Source organism: Styela clava, chromosome 4, assembly GCF_964204865.1.
Source record: "Styela clava chromosome 4, kaStyClav1.hap1.2, whole genome shotgun sequence".
In the NCBI taxonomy this organism is placed as follows: Eukaryota; Metazoa; Chordata; class Ascidiacea; order Stolidobranchia; family Styelidae; genus Styela; species Styela clava.
Window position 1 is genome coordinate 4,276,419 of NC_135253.1, and position 18,950 is coordinate 4,295,368.

At 34.1% G+C, this 18,950-nt stretch overlaps 1 protein-coding gene across 1 annotated transcript; it reads left to right on the forward strand.

Moving 5' to 3' along the window:
- The first annotated feature begins 5,823 nt into the window (after positions 1-5,823).
- Positions 5,824-18,452, forward strand: LOC120326960 (gap junction delta-2 protein-like). The gene is made up of 6 exons (XM_039393321.2): positions 5,824-6,061; positions 6,559-6,738; positions 14,545-14,642; positions 14,929-15,103; positions 15,451-15,633; positions 16,225-18,452. The coding sequence occupies exons 1-6, from the start codon at positions 5,891-5,893 to the stop codon at positions 16,663-16,665; spliced, it is 1,248 nt and encodes a 415-aa protein (XP_039249255.2). The 5' UTR covers positions 5,824-5,890; the 3' UTR covers positions 16,666-18,452.
- The last annotated feature ends 498 nt before the right edge of the window (positions 18,453-18,950 follow it).

Genomic DNA, 18,950 nt, shown 5'->3' on the forward strand with positions numbered 1-18,950 from the left:
TGAATGAAAAGAAGATAGTTTGTAAGTCGTATAAACTTGTCAGTGTCAACGAATCATTAACTCAAACTCAAATTGTACATTATGAATCTCGCCGAGTATTGAATCTTATTTTCAAATGCTAATTTGTAAAGAAACAATACATATATACGAACAGCATGAATTCTAAAACTCTCCAGGTACACGGACGAAAACAGTTACAATATGCTTGAGCAAAGAGAATTATCCTATGTTGATATAGCGAAGACCTGTACGTAACAGATTCGAAAGGCGTTGATTATAAGCAAATTATTCTGTTGAAGCCATTGTGCAAGTGTTGGAGAGTTGTTTTTTGCCATGTTTTGCCACATAATGCCTGAAAAATAACTGAGAAATAGTTTAAACAATAGTATGTAAGTTTGCAAAACATGATTTGACGAGTAGAGAAATATTGACAGTGACAGTGGGCTAGTTTAACTGCCGAACTTTGAACCAGACATTTTACGAATATCAGATTTTGAATTAATCTAGCCTCTAGCGGCATTCTTATTCGGCATAATTTGTATACGTTATTCATAACATATGGGCACGTGGATAAGCATGATGTACCACGAGACTGGCCATTGTGATGTCTTTCAAAATCAATTCAACTTCGATCAAAATGAAGTGAGTACATATGGCCAAACAATACATAAGCTATCAGCCCTAGAAAAACCATGTTGAGGCATTGAAAACGTGGTCAATTTGTGTGAATTTCTGATTCAATATCGAAGAACTGCCCATTGCTACACTGCGTTCGTTCAATCAGTTACAATCAATAAAGTTTTCAATGCCGCGCATTATCGTTTTTAATAAACATATAAGCCCCGCCGACAAATGATCAAACTTTATAATTTAGTAAATGTATGCCGTCTTTAAATGTTGCAATGTTTATCGATTCACCGTAAGCGTTGGAGGACGATTTCCAATACAAAGTATTTTAAGTTAGTTCAGTGCACGGGGGAAGCGAACGCTAAGATACCACGTTTGACGTATTTCTTGAAACTTCAAAAATAAAACGTGATTAATTAAACGTTTCAGTGTGCAATATGAATAACATAAAAATAAAGTGTTTAAGAATTTCAGGGGCAGGAGTGACAGCACTGATATATTTTCAAAAAGAAATTAGACAACCTCTAAATGAAATGAAACATAAAATCATGAGATGCCATTGTCGGTATTTTAGTAAAAACAAATAGAAACAATCATTATGTTTATTTTCAGAATTCAATTTAAAAAACGTTGCAATTAGCAACAAAAAAAATTTGTATATTACGTAATATATTTGATTTACAGTGAGTTCGTCAATTGATACTTTGTATTATACTTGCAATATGCATTATGTTTGTTACTATGTTAATAAAGATTATAATTATAGGTAATTAAAGCAGGTGGGCACTAAACTTCTAATAGCGACTGAAACTATATGTACCGGTATATATTTATATATATATATTTATGATGGAGCAGTATTCTCTAACAGTCTAAACATAGTATGTGCGATCCGGAACCGAATTTTTACCGCACAGTTTTCTAGTCTATTTAAAAATAGGCATACATGTTGCTCAATTGTAAATATGTATAGAGTTATACATAAAAGTAATATTTTTGTAATATTAAGTTAAAAAATTTCTGACAAATGCTATGATCCAAAATATAAACCACAGTGGCCAAGGCGCCTTTGGAGTTTGGAGAGTGCAGTTGCAGTTATTAGGGTCTACCCGCTATCAAATTATAGAAACATAGTCGTCTTATCCGAAAAAGTAGACTGAAATGGCGGAATGACGTAACCTCATCTAATTTTGTAATATGACATGAAGATTTATTTTGTGTCTCATAGAAACCTTTAAAAACAAAAGCTTCGTTTCTGATAACACAATCGTGGGAAAAATATAATCTTTTTATTGGAGAGATTGTAAAATCCCGTCTTATTCATTCTCACGGCCTCTCTTTGATGCTAAAATTATTCCCATCAATATATTGCAATCTGTTGGTTTAACTAAGCGACCACGCCGTGGACAGTGATGTCAACGTTCGAATCGATATTAATCGTGTTTTCTATACTGCTTCCCTCTTTCCGTGATTGCTTTTGCAACACTTCTTCGATCTTCAGAATGAAATTTTAAAAAGTAGTAAAACTGTAAATTTGCTGAAATTTCTTAGTTTCAAACTTTCAGTGAAAAACTTACATCATCTGTATAAATATTGAAAATCATGAGTGAACTGAAACCTAAAATTTAACGCAGAAATAAATTCTGATTTAGCTCTATCTAATTTGCTAGAAAAGGGCATATGCTCCAAAATACCTGTTATATATTTTCATTTCTTTGACAATAACGGGTTAATCTGACAACAAACCAACAATGGGTATTTTCCATTTAATTATTATCTGCCCTTCTCGACTTTATCACCTGGCAACTCCTTTGGCATAGTATTTTGTGTGTGGCAACGTGCATAAGTAGAGGTCTGTGAGGGGGCATTTTATTTTACTCGAATCAAAAATAATATCTGCTAAATGGATTACCTGTTTTCATTCAATTTTTTATCTTGTTGTTTATTTATATATAAGTTGGCATAAACAAACTAAATTTGTACACTTGCTTGAATTCAGTCATAGAGTTAATAAAAAAATGTTTAGAATGTATGTAATATAAAAAGAATGATGGAATATGATTTCTTGACGACCCCGAAGACAATAAGGCGTAACTCGTTTAATGCCGAACACTGCACAATCAGAGAACTTGTTTTTGTGGTGAAGCATTGAGCAAGACGGAATGCTCGGATAACGCAATCAAAGGAGGTGCAGTAAGTGCGGCGTGTATAACTAACTATCCGTTTGACAAATAACGTTGGTATGGGGACACAAATCAAACTTAACTTTTTAAAATTGAACTTAAACCTGCCCGAAAAGTACGGTCGACATAAAATTCCGCACCAAGCACATATTCCCATGAACTCAAATTCATACAAAACGTAAGACATGATCTTACATGCCATAATTAATATTTAGCAAAATATATCAGTATCTCTCACGAATTAACAAATTTTTGTATGTATTCAAATACACACACGGCAGATTGTATCAATCGGTGCCAATCTACAACTTATAAGAAGGGTTCAATGGAAAATCTATAATAATCAGAGTACTTCAATCGATTGCTCCACCTGATCGCAATTTACAGGCTTGTACAAATTATTATCTGCATGTGGACTGGGATTTTGCGACGATTTAAGCGTTCTCAGGAGACCCTAAATCGGTGCGCTACATGGGTCATTTTGTGCTCGTAATAGTGTAAATTTGAGAATCGTCCCGAACGTCTGGGAGCAATAGAATGCCGTATGGTTTTAAAGTTGCCAGGAATGTTACTATTCGAAATTTTCACATTAACCGTTATATAGATTGAAGTATAGTGTCATAAATCGGTTACAATTTACCAGTAATTTGTGGCCTTAAAATTTTCGACGGTCCGCATCAATAATTTAGGTTCTGTCATATGTTAGCGCTTTGTGTTCGAACGATATTTGAACGTCAACGAATGGATAGCCCTCTCAAAAAGAGCCTGAGTGCGTCTGTGACAATGAAGGTATTAGTCTTATATGAAAAGGATAAACGAAAGATATAAATTATCGTTGATAGAAGTTGCTAAGTTGTTGTTGGTAAGGGTTGACATTGACAGTAATTTAACCTATGATATGGTAATAAATTTACGTTGTCCTTTTGTACCAATAATCGCTGGAATTCGACTAATGCTATATAAGATGTAGTGTTGCATCTTAATCGAATTTCAAGTCAGCGAATTATATTTGAGGGATGTTAATATAGTTGGAGAGAAGGCATTACTTTAGAGTCCAGACTGTAGTTACCCTGCTACGCAAATAATTACGTGCACCTATCAACAACGCCAGCTTAGAGACAAAAAGCATAAAGATATACTAATACTCCTTCTGTAGTTATTGAGTTATTAAATTATAAAACTAACGATAGACAAGCCATATAGTCACTGGCTTCATCTGCAAAGCAATAAAAACCAGCTTATGGTAAAAACGCGAGTACAGTTGGACAATTAATTTCATCTGTTAAAAGGGTGCTTTATGAATAAGAATTAAAAAGTCTTATTTGAAAAAAAAATTTACTCTCTGTAAAAATTCAGGATTTTTCGTATAAAGGTAACATTTTGATCCGTAACTCTATCCATAGTAATAACCTGATTATCGGATAGTTTACGCGGCTCAACACATTCATGCAACCTTTCACAGAATAAATAATGCACGAACAAATTCAACAGAAACCGATTGATTGTGAAGCTGTCATCAAATTTTTATTTGTTCGGTGGTGAAGAGCATTTGATGAACTTTTTAAGAACAAAGCCAGTATATGCCCTCTATGAAAACTATTTGTAAATATTCCTAATTTGAGAGTGTTATCCTTTTTATACCTTTTCTACCACGTTTGACTCACGTGGTAGGTTGGTCACAATTATAGTGTGTGTTAATAGCAACTTGAACGTTTATAGTCTCATCTACTGTGACAATTTTGAAACATGAATTGCATTTGCAAGGCATTCGGCATATTTAACTAAGTTATGAAAACTCTCGGGTCTGGGAAGCCTTGAGGCTTGGTCATTAGAGATAGTACAAAATTTCCTATTTTTCGTGCATAATTTTTGACTACTTGCCAGAAGCACTTCCATGCTACGGAGTAATGTCACCTATAGAAAGTGTGTGTACTGCATGATTTTATACAACTTTGCTTATTATTACATTCAATTACGCTTTTGTTATCAAAATAAATTGCATCTGTACTTGATTTGCGCATATATCATAGTTTTCAGAATTTCAGAGTGCAATTGTGCTGTTGCTATATGACTTATCTGTCAAAACTTTAAGACGAAATTCCCGTCTAGAAACATGAACGCTTGTACCGTGCGTTCCTCATTCCCATATATTTTCTGTTAGTAAATTAGTTAAGTTAAATAATATTTGCATTCAGTAGAGAAGATTACACACATATATATATATAAATATTAATATTCTCATCTGCCATTTTGAATTTCAATTAGCTTGTTAGACGCCGAACCATGGATTGAATTTCATCATTATTTTTGTTAATATGTCTATTATCATTCTATTCCATACTCTTACTGATATATTATTCAAATTGGAACAACTTATGGGTTAAAATTGTAAATTAGTAATAGAATTCTGAGTATGTACAAAAATAGAAACAAAATGAATAATGAGCTAGAATACATAATTAATATTATTCGACAGAAAAAATTGAGTTCCATTTTTCAATAAACTATTCAGATTTTTGTTTCAGTTATTAGAAGTCGAGACGCTTATAGTAAATAAATATAAAAAGAGTAAACATAATATTAAACTTTTTGTTCACGGAACATTATTCGTTTTACAACCATTTTCCAAAATGAATTCTCGCGTTTATACCTGTATTTATTGTTACAACATGGCAATGAATTGATTGATACAATCCAGCAATCATCTTGTTTATTTTCTAGATTGCCAATCTCCGTCACCTCTATGCATAATGCATTATTTAGCGACTGACCTAGGTATAGACAACAAAAGATAATACGACAAAAATTGAACTGATAAAAAGAGAGTGAAAACTTGCTTTACAAAAAAATGTATAAAAATGGCAAATTTGCCTGTTATCTATATAAAATAAACAGTGAATTTTCATATGATAACGATTTCCATCATCGATATAAAAACTATTTCCAAAATGTTACAAAATAATAAACCTAACATCAAATGAAAGGAATACAATTGATTATTCATTCATTTTTGGTTTGCAGTTATAATTAGCCTATTAGCTTATTTTATATAACTACGGACAATTTCACTGTAAACTGAAATGTCTTGGCATTTCGTTGAAAGATGGCTCCAAAAGGTCAACCAGCATTCCACACTCATAGGCAAATTTTGGATCACTTTTCTGATCGTATTCAGGATAGTCGTGGTTTCAAGCATCGGTGACAGGGTATATTCAGATGAACAGTCTGAATTCAAATGTAATACTATGCAGGTAAGACAATCGGATGTAATTCAATATAGAATAGAGTAATATTTCAAATTTTGGAAAACTATAAAATTTTAAGCAGTTGCAATGTTGTAGTTTTACGATGTATCACTTTTGAAATATCATATTTTAACCTTGTAATATATGGAGTACATTTACCGAAAACCGGCGCGGCAAAAAGACATTTTGTTGGATTTAAAAAAAACAAAAAAAACATTATGACTGCGATTCATCGTTATTTCCGCCATTTTGTTTATTTGTCAACGACAAAGATTTGTCTGGACAGATTTAATTTGTAAGAAATTGGTACGAAAAACCGAATAGTAAATTGAATTCTAGATTGATGAATTACATTTTCAGATAAGAATCTATATTTTAAGAAGCATTTATAAGCAGCAAGCAAAATATTCGTGTAATTATTTGGGTATCAGTTGTGCCTCGAATGGATTGCCAACTGAACAATGTTAATGACAATAATTTTATTCTAACCTATACTCTTTCAGGTCGGGTGTCCTAATATTTGCTTCAATAAATTTTCTCCAATATCACACATTCGCTTTTGGAGCTTCCAAATTATAATGGTAACCACGCCTTCTATCGTTTTCATGGTTTACTCTGCGCACAAAATAAAAAAGAAAACCGCAAAAGAAAAAACTTCGAGCAACAACTCTCCAGTATCTCCGGTAGGTTCATTTATTCTTTATTAAGTACTCCTGAAGTATGCGCACCAAGATGTCGCACAACTTGAACCCTAACCTGGTACACAACCTGAGTTCAAGTTGTGCGCCATCTTGGTGCGCATACTTCAGTAGGTCCCTTTATTAAGTTTACCTCACTGTTTGTTTTTCATATATTTTGTGATATTTAATTATGGTATTATCATTCGACTCGGTGAACGAAATTCAGTAGCATGGTCGTTTGAACGCGAAAGCCTATTTTAAAATATTTTCCATATTAATGCAAAGGTACGCTAGTTCCGAATCACTAATAAAAAAACGTAATGAAACACTGTATATATCTAATGTCCTCGCCATAACCGCCAGTGGTTAATAAAACAAAATTCAAATATTGGAACCTGATTGGTATTGCCAATTTCTATTGTCTAAATTAAAATTTACAACTTATCTTACATCAATCGGTATAATTACAAAGTATAGTTAGTGAGTGTCACAGGACAAAGATTTGAAGAGCCGCAAGGCATTTGTCATTGCCAATCTGTAATCAAATGAAATGCGTTAGGGGAAATCGAGCTGTCGATGTTATTACCTCCTACTGGACAAACATTTTTTGATGCTTTGGTCGTGCTAAAAGGGGTTGCACAACTTGAATCGTAAAAGAATATAAATTTTTCGAAGGATGATTTTTCCTCAAGTAACTTCAGGAATATTTCATTTGGACTTGGCCTGAGTTCTTTCAGCAAATTGGCTCGACCCAAACTCGGGAGTTTATGACCTGATCCCAAATTGGGTTAAATAGAGTTTGTACCACACGACGATCTTCGCCTTATTCCAAAATCTATTTCCGAGCCACCATATAGCCAAATAACATAAACAGGGGCAGCATGCGTCTAACCAAACTGACTTGGGTGTTTGGGGAAATCAGAGCATCAGTATTCACCATTCTAGCGATATAAATTTGTTATCGGCATCCGATGATTCAGTTTCTCACGTTACTGGATCAAGGTTCGCTTATCTCAACTATGATTCATTTAAAATCTTGTTATGCAGGATGCAACCATTCTGGCACAAATTTAGTAACCCATATGTCTGGCATTTGTTTTCAACTGTGTCATTCAATATGAAAATATGAATCGATGAGATATCATATTGCGGATCTCCAAATGATTTCCTGCAAGCTATTATACCAGCTATACCGTCGCGTGGTATTTGTGTCTTTATTTCGCAAACCAACATATTTTACTACCCGCATTCATATTTAATCCCGAATACTAATCTGTCGATATGCAAAACCACAAGGTAGAATGTAAAGTTTGGAAAAGCAAGACTCGGTGAAGTAGTGCTGATGTTTTGAAGACATTTTGGATATATTTGCTCATCATGTAAACGCAGATTAAGATTACATCATGTTAAATTTTATTTCAAATTTAAATAAAAACTGTCCGGGATTATTTTAACAATAGATTTCTCGTCGATGTGTCCAAAAAGCTATAAAGTTTTGCCCACCCGCAATAAATATTGGACTATGTAGTCAAAATTACATGAATATTTGATGACGGGGCGTACCAGAGTACGTTTCCAGGTTCAATTCAATAAGCCTTTTGTGATGTTGTAATTCCCGTCTCAGGTAGTGGAATTGTTCCCGTCATTCTTATCTATCGATTAACGCGAACTCGACTGAAAAGTGTTGTTTCCACTATGGCGATACTAGGTTACAGGTAGATATAAGCAAAAACTAACATGCTGAGCTTGAACTTCTGTTTTTAAACAATCTATTGAATGTTGTGCATCTTTTCTTTTACATCAAATGTGTTTACTTGTCATAGAAACGCTGAATTTCCTTTCATTTGAATATTATCTAATACCGAGGTGTTGGTCTGATACATGGTCCAGATTTGATGAAATGTGTCGTTGACACCGATACATTATAAGAAGGTGATACGTTTTAATGTAAATTAGGCTTTTGTTCACTGACACTCTACATTTAATTGAATAATCATTGGAATTGATGCATTTCAATGCCTCTAATTAGAGAAAATATAATAGTTGGGTTCATATTTATTCCAGTTATGAGAATGTAGGTATAAGCCCTAATCATATAGCGAACCACGTCTCTTGTTCGGTTGCCGACTCTACGATTATGGGAATGCACGCAATTTACATGTATTATATACAATATGCGTGATGGGAAATTCAAGCAATTCTATTTATGTTATTTTATTTCTCCATTGTTCAACCGTAACACGTTTTTATCAATAGAATACACCAATCTAAAATTATCAAATTGCGGTTGAATTCGTAACCCATAAAGAAGCAGAAGAAGTGAGCACAGACATAATATCCTAAAAATTATAGTTCTATTTTAAAAATTATATATTTAGATCAGCTGAAATGTTATTTTTAGATTAATATTACAGTTGTCATTCTGTGTTGTCAAAACTGTGGATTAATGTACAAAAGAGTTAAACATGAGATTAAAAACTACATCCGAGCCAATTACAATGTTAATACCAAGGCAACCTTCATTAATAAAAGTTACTATGGAGACAGCCAATTTGATTCTTTATAAATAGTTAGCGTGGGAAACATCCAACTATACAATAAGATTGGAATTTGACCTTTTCTATTGTGTGTGCGTCTCAAGTGATATAAAAAGGTTAAAAAAACTAGAAAATAACATTCATGAAAAACTGAAAGTATATATACTGAATCTATCTAAAATAGAAAAAATAAGCTCCTTACAAAATGTCTAAAATAGATATACGCTTAGGATACATAGGATATCTCATGTTTTGCATACACCGAACATAGGATAGTTATCTTCAGAAAATTCAAGTCGTGTCCGGTTGTTAAATACAATGTGTTAAAACATGTTTTATATTTTATAATTCAAAGATGTAATTACATATGAGGATATACTTGATAAAATTATGTCGCGACCAATGTACGCATACAGCCCAATAGAATTGGTTGATTTTGCGCAGTCTAGAAAATTATATTACGCGATAATTTACGCACAAACGAGCACAACCATTAACAGATGCCGCATGACGAGTAGTTGAAAGCATTTATGGTTTGAATATAATGGGTATTTGTCATATTATGGCACATATGCCTCACTTACAACAACTGTAAAGAATGGTGGTTATTTTTTTACCCGACCCAGGCACAACAATGACTATTTGTGGGTTGAATTACGTTCCCCTGCATGCTCAAAATATCGAGGGGGCGAATATGTACGATGCTATACCATCCCACGCAACAAGTGACACCATAATGCCTTTTATAGGGATGTGTGTGTCCGTATCAGTAAATTTTCAAGAGAGTGACTGATAATGATGTATCTATCTATTGCTGAATAATTATTTCTATATATACTTTTCATTTAGACCCTTTCAAATACACCGCTCTGAGGGCCATAGCCTGAGGCATTCATAATTCCGTGCCTGTATGGAATAAAATTTAGATCCAAATCGAAATACTTATCACGCTACTAATATGGCGCGGAGATTTGCTAAACTAACACAGCAAATTGACACTTCTGAAATCATACCAGCGCGGCGCAGAGAAGAATTTGCCAAACCCTGACATGCACGAATTTCAAGCGATTACTGGTCCAAAAAGAGCGATTAGGGTGGGCAGACACATGGGACTCTCATATTAATCTATTTCGCTTGCGTAAACATTAGATGAAGCGCACTTTTTGATTTTGAATTATCCCATGCACGTTTGTCGTGTATTTTATCGTAAAACGTTTACATCGTGTAAATTCTCGTGTAAAATATAACGTAGGGATATTGGTCATGCCGTCAGAAATGCGATGTCAAAATTAGCGCACAATGTGTCGGAAAAATCGATATAAAATTCCAAAAACTTACCATTAAATTGTTTCGGCGAACCGTCAGGACGTTTAGGAAACGCTTTTATATCGATTGGCGGTCGACTTTAATCTGGAGGGACAGATTAAACACGACTTGCAACATTTGGAGTGATGTTTTCTGTCTCAACTAATGACGATATAAAATGGGATTTAATCAAAAAACGGGTATGACATGCGCGCTTCGATTTGTTGTAAGGTGGCTAAAATGAGTCAAGATCGGACATGGGCAAAGTACGGCCCGCGGGCCAAATCCGGCCCGTTGGGTGATTCAATCTGGCCCGTCTGGTGCTGCCACGACCAAGCTGACACCAAATTTTGATGTTTTAGCTGAAAATAGCTCAAAGAATTTGTTGAGATCGCGATTAAATTCAGTTTTCGCACGAGGTCTATTGTTTTCCACGATTGCTTTTGTAACACTGTAAATATTGTTCATAAAATGAAACTTTTTACAACACACTCACATGGCTCGCCAGTCTAGGTGTGCAAAATTTTTGGCCCCTGGTTCAAAAACTTCTAGATGAAGAATACACGATTTTGGTGATTCGTTGCTTCGTCACATATTCTTATGTGGTTTCCAACCTTTTTTTCAAACGATTAAATTTTTTTGAAAAGTAAACTTTGTTAAGTCTCGCGACCCAAGACGATGCTCTAATAGGAAACGAAACGAAGATCTTTTATGGTCGCAAAATTAAATAACGAATATATATATAAAACAATCATTGTACAGTTATTTCCCCAAGAATCACTCCAAAGAGAAAAGGCTGAGCTTGATTGGTGGCATCAGTTTAGTTGTGCGCCCTCTTGGTGCACATACTTTTGGAGCTGATGCCGGCCCGAACTCCATCTGGTTTATGTGTGTAAATTGACGGTCTCAGACGCAGAATTGAATATTTTTGAATATGAAATGAAAGTTTGAATATATGATTCGAATGACGAATCAAAGTGTCGGCCCTATTTGTGACTTTACTCCATTTACTGGCAAAACACGCACTGGGCCTAATACAAAAAAAATATTGGAAACAAAAGCTAATAAGGGTGAATCCAGGTCACAGAGATACATTATTCCACGTTATGCAAACTGAATCTCGTGGGAGATAAATCATTATAAGAATTTTGTACTGTAATTACAAGTAATTAAAATCCTTATTTTGTAATGTAAAACACGTTCAGCATACAGATTAGTTTGGATTTACTTTTTATTATTCGCAATTTGCATTGTAAGAGTAAAAGTAATCTCAAGTGTCTCGAGTACCAAATTACTTATTGATTATCTCACATAGGCATTCGAATTTTTAATTGCTCGAGATAATGTAAATCCGACAAAATATACATTTCGTCGATTTTGCCACGATGTTCCAGGACAAAAATGAAAACTAATTTAGAATCAGCGACCTAGCTCCAAGTAAATATCAATTATTTGCTTTTATCAATCAATTATTTGCAATTATTACTTCTGGTAAACACATTTTTGCACCAAATCGGGTAATCAGACTTGTGGACTTGAAGGTTGGGCCGTGATGAATACCTAAAGGGCCTGCGGCAAAAGAAATATCACGTCGACAAAGTAGTCGTAGTCATCATTATCAGTTCTTCAGTGAGAAACTTTGACGCTACATAATAAAAATATTCAAGTAAAATTCAAATATTGAAAAAGTGAATATATTACAAAAATTTTCAAAAGTGTATAAAAGTATACTTTGATTTTCATAGCATAATAGCGTGAGAGTAATCATTTATGCATTGCAAAGTCGAAATGAGAAGCATTTTGAGCTCGGTAAAGCCAAAATAATTAACCCAGCAGATTAATGCACTTCTGAGTGCTAAAACCCTTATTGTCTATATTGCAGTAAAGATGAAAATTAGTGTAGACGTCAAAATTGTGTTTTGCTGACAAAGTTTCCATACAACTTTCATTCAAAATTCAGATGTTATTTCCCCAAAATATAAACAAGGATTTTAGAATATTAAATAAAATTCAAAGATAAAACCACCTGCCGCCTAAAAATCCATAGATCGTGATCTATGTTCTCAAGAAGTAAATTAAAAACGCGTATCTATTTCTGTCTCAAATACAAATATATTACGCGTTTAAAATTTTCAAAACGAATGACGTTTTTCCCATCCTTGTGTTTCTCACCAAATATGTTGGTATATAGTCAAGCATCGCACAATCGCAAGTGGCATGGTATCATTTTTTCAGGACTGCGGGTAATTTATGATCGACTCCTAACTTCAGGTTGAAATTTTTTTATTGACTTCGACTCTCAATAATAAAAATTTTGACTGCGACCCCTGCTTCGAAAAATCCGTATCGTTGTTGCATTATAACCTTACAAAAACTAGCATGCTAAGTTACTAAATTCGCTTCTAACAAGATTCAGGAAATTGTCGACATATGATAGGGATATTGTAAAGAATGGAATAGTATATCTGTTTTACATAGTCTGTAAAAATTCTTACTGTCTGGGTGAGGGGATGAATATGAGATGTGAACACGTGACCTGCGACACAAACACATTTGAATCCTATCAATGATGTTGACAGATGTGTCCTTATTGATGGGTTAAGTGTATGACGATCAGGAAAAACTATTAGAGAGATTAACTAATCTCTTAAAAGGTAAATCTCTTACGAAGTGATCCTTTTAATTTAGATAGATTAACATTATCCAACCAGGATTATATACCTGATCTTATTCCAATATCCTGCTATATCTGAACTCTTTTGAGTTATGTTTAGCCAAACGCGTTATTCACAATACGCCATAATAAACTTAGTTCACATTGTAAAATCTACCCTACAATTGAAGTTGTCGATAATTCCTGGGACTATGAGTTTTGAAAAGTAACAATTCATCGTAAAAATATTTACTATTAGTTAGGTGTAGGGATGGACATAGGCTCGCAGTTGGCATTGAAATGACCTCTCCCGTGGAGCGCATATTGGGCTTCCATGTAGACAAGTTTGCTTTCTAGGGCAACTCACAAGAAGTGTATTGTGTAAAACTTTGTTCAGGTAATGTTATCAAATGCACCAAGCCTAAATAAAGAATGGCCGTAGATGTGTCAAGAGCTAGATGAGGTTTTGTTATAAAAATTCTGAATACGTACATATTGAACAGTTTTTAAATTGTTGTTGCTGTTGTTTTGGGGTGATCATTGTTGTTGGTTTAATGCATGAAAATTCCCAATTGCGCGTTTGCACATTCTACCCAATCTGCAGATAATAATAGAAGCGGAACTTAGGGTTTGAACTTCTGCCAAAAGACAAGTCACCGCGACCACTTATTTAATTAGTCGAGATATGTATTACCTTCTTCTTCTTAAACGAGTTCAAATCGACCGATATAATTTCACCGTCACGACTAAAGTTTCATATCGATTTCAGTGTCGATACGGAAGATCTCAACATCTTTATACTTTTCTTCATCTTTCCTAAACGAGGATTTGGAACGATTAAGAAATCTGATTAAAGTCGAGTATAGAGAATACCCTATACTGCAATCTATTGAGATGCATACCAAGCAAGCCTCATACTTGAAAGTGCCAAGATTCCAGACATTTTCATGTTTGAATATACTTTATCCTCTCCTCAATCGATAGAATAAACAACGATATCGACCACGAGACCGCTTTGCCTAATGAGCAACGGCTTTAGCTTTTTGTCGATATTGAGAAACTTTTTATAATCGATCGACGTAATTTTTTTAAATTACAATTTGAATGTGCAGTCCTATTGTGACTTGTGCGTTTTGTATTCACAGTGTCTAATTTAAAATGTGAAATTTCTAGGAACACTCACACTTTGAGTTGTTTCGACTCAATTATCTTTTAAACAGTGGTATAAAAAATCAAAAGTAATACTATTTTACGTTGAAATGGCATTACTCAGGCACAATACAATCATACATTAACTACCTATTTCCACTTCAGGAGAAAACGCAAAAACCAGAATTGGCGCTCGCAGCTACACAATGGAAAAACTGCCCAAGCGATGAAGATAATAACAAAAAGAAGAACAGAAGAAGAAAGTAAGCATTCTATATGTTCATGCTATTTTAGAAACACGACAAAACCTTTTAAAAGTTTGTTATTCGTAAAAATATAAATATAAGTAAAATGGGAACTATAATGCTACCTTAAATTACATCTGAAGACTTTATTTATTAAAATAAAACACATATATACTGTAAAACATATTCTACAATTTACTTGTAAATTAATATATGTTTGTGCACACTCGACGATTTATGATACATATATATTCATTTACATCTTTTATTTGTTGACTTCCACTTCATTCATTCAAAAATACAGATCACAGTTTAATGAAGCAGGACTAAGCGCAGTAGAACAACCTTCAGTATCTCGAAGAGCAAAGAAAAAAGAAATGACAGAGGAAGAAAAAACTGGATTTTCGCAGCATTATGCTTTGTATACAACATCGGTTCTTTTGAGGACGTTTGTTGAAGTTTTCTTCATTTTATTACAGGTATATAAATATTGTATACAGCCTTCAATTTGTAAATAATTATCACTCACGTTACTCGATGATTCACTACTACATTGCAATGTGACGTAGGCCTACTGCCAGAGTTAGCTGACATCATAATAATTAAAATAGCAGTACCCCCACAGCACTCATATCTTCGAAGTATATGTGAGTATGGTAGCCTAAAGGCTAGCTCATTGACCATGCGAAGAGCGTTTGTCTGTCACATTATTAACATTCCTTGAAATGTAAAAATATAGCTATACAAAGCTGACGAATACACTCTCACTGTTTACTATTATGTGAATTATATCAAAGTATATGAAAGCTTTACTTTACACTTTTAGTACAAACTGTTCGGCTTCCAAATTCCCGAGCTTTATAGATGTAGTGGATTTCCTTGTCCAAACGACGTCGACTGTTTTGTGTCAAGGCCGATGGAAAAGACGATTTTTTTATGGTTTATGTTCATAATTGCCATCATCAGTTTCACCTTGAACGTAGCCGAAATATATTATCTTTTTTGGCAGGTAAGATTCTACAATACATTTCGTTTCACATGATAATTTTCCTCTGAATAAAATAATTTCTCTCAAGATTTTCCTTTGAATATGACCTATTTTATTAGGTAATATACAATTTTAAAAATCTTATTGTAACGAATGGTTAATTGCTGAAACTTATGGGCCGCTTCCAATAAAAATTGGTATGTAACAGTAGTCTGTAGAAACAAGACTTCTCGTCAAGATTGCACACAGAGATCGCATCGAGAAAACAATAAAAGATGTGCTCTGTCGAAATGCATAGATAATAAAAGATAATCAAAAATATATATACAATGTTAGGCGTCCCGTTTGTGTTCGCCATTTATTTAGGGTTGATTTATCTTCTTACGCGAGCGAGACCCCGGTGACGAGAAGGTTTCATTTTGATATTTGTTTTTGAGGTATGCATCCCGAAGCTTTTCGATATGAAAGATTTATCTCTCGTATAGTGATCGTTATACCAACAGTACTTCAAGTTTACATTAAAATTCTTTAGTGATATGCACGTTTGACTCCGGATTTCAGAACCTAATTGAAAATTCAAAATAGAATGACTAATGTAATGTTATGTTTTAGTACGGACTACGAAAAACAAGGCAACAAAAGCAACGTAGAAAGTTGAAGGTTTCAATGATAGACCAAATGCATGATATTACGATACATGATGCCGAAATTGTGGATGGTGGAATCGTTGCACCTCGCACTGCACCACCTGATTATCGAGGTTTAACTGATGAAGATTACGAACACGGTGACATCATTAGAGAAATCGAGTTTGTTCGCGAACAACCACCAATGGCTATGAGCGTTAGCTTGGACGATGCCATGATCACGGAGCACTTGCAAACTGCAATACCAAATACAAAACTCGTGGCGGCAACCGCCCCTTCACGGTACCGAGTACCCGAAATAGTCACTTCCGTAACTTCAATAGACCAACCATATGCTAATTTGAAACCCGATAAGAAAGTTGGTAGAACTGGAAAGAAGGGTAACGATTATTATGATTATGTATGATGAACAAGAAAAAGGAAATGCAACGAGCCACAGCAGGTTTGTGCATAGCGCCACCATGCGACTACATGTTTCGCCGAAGCCCCTTCCGCGAACCCCATTTATAATATAAGATTTCATTTGAAATTTATCGATGAGAATAGTCAATTTAATATAAGACAGTAGTCAAAAGATAACATCATATGCATTGAACTCCGAAAGAAATTGGAATTGCATTTATTCGTCCAACAATATCACACACATCTGCTCCGCATTTATACATCATTCATCTGAATTTACAAATTCTTGTATGCTAGAAAATATATACGTACCATTAAAAATAATGTTTTAGCCTACTTTAGTAACAAGCAAAATATGAATATATTATTTTAAAATATGTTCAACTCAAAGACATAATTTGCTAAGTGATATGCTAGTTTTATGAATCAGACTGAGTTTGTCTGCACTTTTTATTAATTTACTTCTTTTTTAAAATTTTTAAAATGTAATTGGTTGACGTCTATAATCAAATGTTTTTGTTTTGTTAAACATCCCATAAGCAGATAGGGTCAAAGAATGGTGGAAATAATTAAGTTTCTAAGTGGCTATTACCGGCAAATTGCTACTCTTGCTATTAGTTGCTTGAGATTCTAGTATTAGCGGTCTATCCACTTTTATTTGAGGCCTCGCAAACTCCTAAAATACTATGTCACGCTTTCATTATTGGGTAGAAAAAATATATTCACCAGAAGCTTCGATATCGTGAATCAACTCATTAAAAGGATAATTTCTAAACTACTTAACTAAATGACACCTCGTTTATTTCAACTTCACTGTGTATTAACGTTATATTCCTATTATGAAGGCAAATATTGTTGTTGTTATCTGCTGTTTTTGTTGATGATTATGTAATGATCTTCTCTTCAGTTCCCGTTTTATTTACAAAGATTTTCATTGTTTGTCATCAGTTTTTATATTCGAATTGTTTTCCGAATCTATCTCGCCACACCAACTGGAAATGTTGACTTCAATCAATATTATGATGGCATAATACAATCAGGCTGAAGCAGAATGAATTCGACTTGCTAAACTAAATTTAAATAACGTAGAAATAACTTTGTAACCACGAATTTACCAAAGGAAATTGTTAACAGTCTTTGCAAAGCAAAATTTTATGTTCCAGTTAAGTAACGTAACTGATTCGTCAGCCAGCGCAGGAAATAGATATTGCATGATATATTATTTCACTCTAATTTATAAAGTTCCATAATAATTTATGTAAGTTGAAATATGCGCATACAATGTTTATATTTAAATTTCGATTTGTATCTGTGAAACTGTGAAAGTTTATAACTCAATTCACTGCCTTTTCGAATAATTTTTATTCCAGTTTCTCTTCTTACTTTCCATAACGAATGAACAGTCGAGTATTTAATGCAACCACAATTGCATTTAAAGTCGATCAAACCGTGTCTATATAATGCGCAATACAGCGCATTGCAAAATATAAATCAAATTATGACACCGAATGCTGTAAACACACTTCAATCATTTAGGGTTCCATCTCCAGATAATTTATATTATCCGATGATCGTATCTTGACGAACTGCTCAACTCCGGGAAATTGTACAAACTATATTAAAAGTTTGTCGAGGTATCAGTAACCTGAACTAAAACAAATGTATATACTGCATATAGGCTAGTTATAATTTATTTTCTTTTTATTTGTTTTTTATCACTGTTTTTTTCTTCACTGGTTGTGACGAAGCATCATTATACTATAATGGCTAAATATTAAAGATAGACTTCAATTTCAATACTATTTGCTTTTCTACATCAAAAAGTATTCATAGAACAGGGGGAGAAGATGAGGGCCGTGAACAACACATCAAACCGCGGTCTCTCGTCTGCTGGTGGTATCAGAATAGCTAACTACTTTAACGTTCCAGAGGCACGTATTTTGTTACATTAGGCCTTCAGTTCGTTCAACACTGAAGCATAGCGAGTATGTAGAAACTTGAGCCCGGGGTAAACAAATGATTGCGTTGCTTCTGGTATTATTTCATTGAATACTTTCCCGACCAACATATTTCGTTTAATCCCATGAAACTGAAAGGCACTAAAGCGCGGGGGAATAAGTGACTATTACGTCACAGTAAAGATGGGCAATGTAAAATCATAAAGCGTGAATAATTAATGGTGCTTAAAATGAGGGACTTAAGGTTCCATAAAATGCATGCAAACATTTCTTACACATGCTTCGGAATCCGGCGGCGCTCTGAGGTGGGTGGTACTGTTCACGATAACAG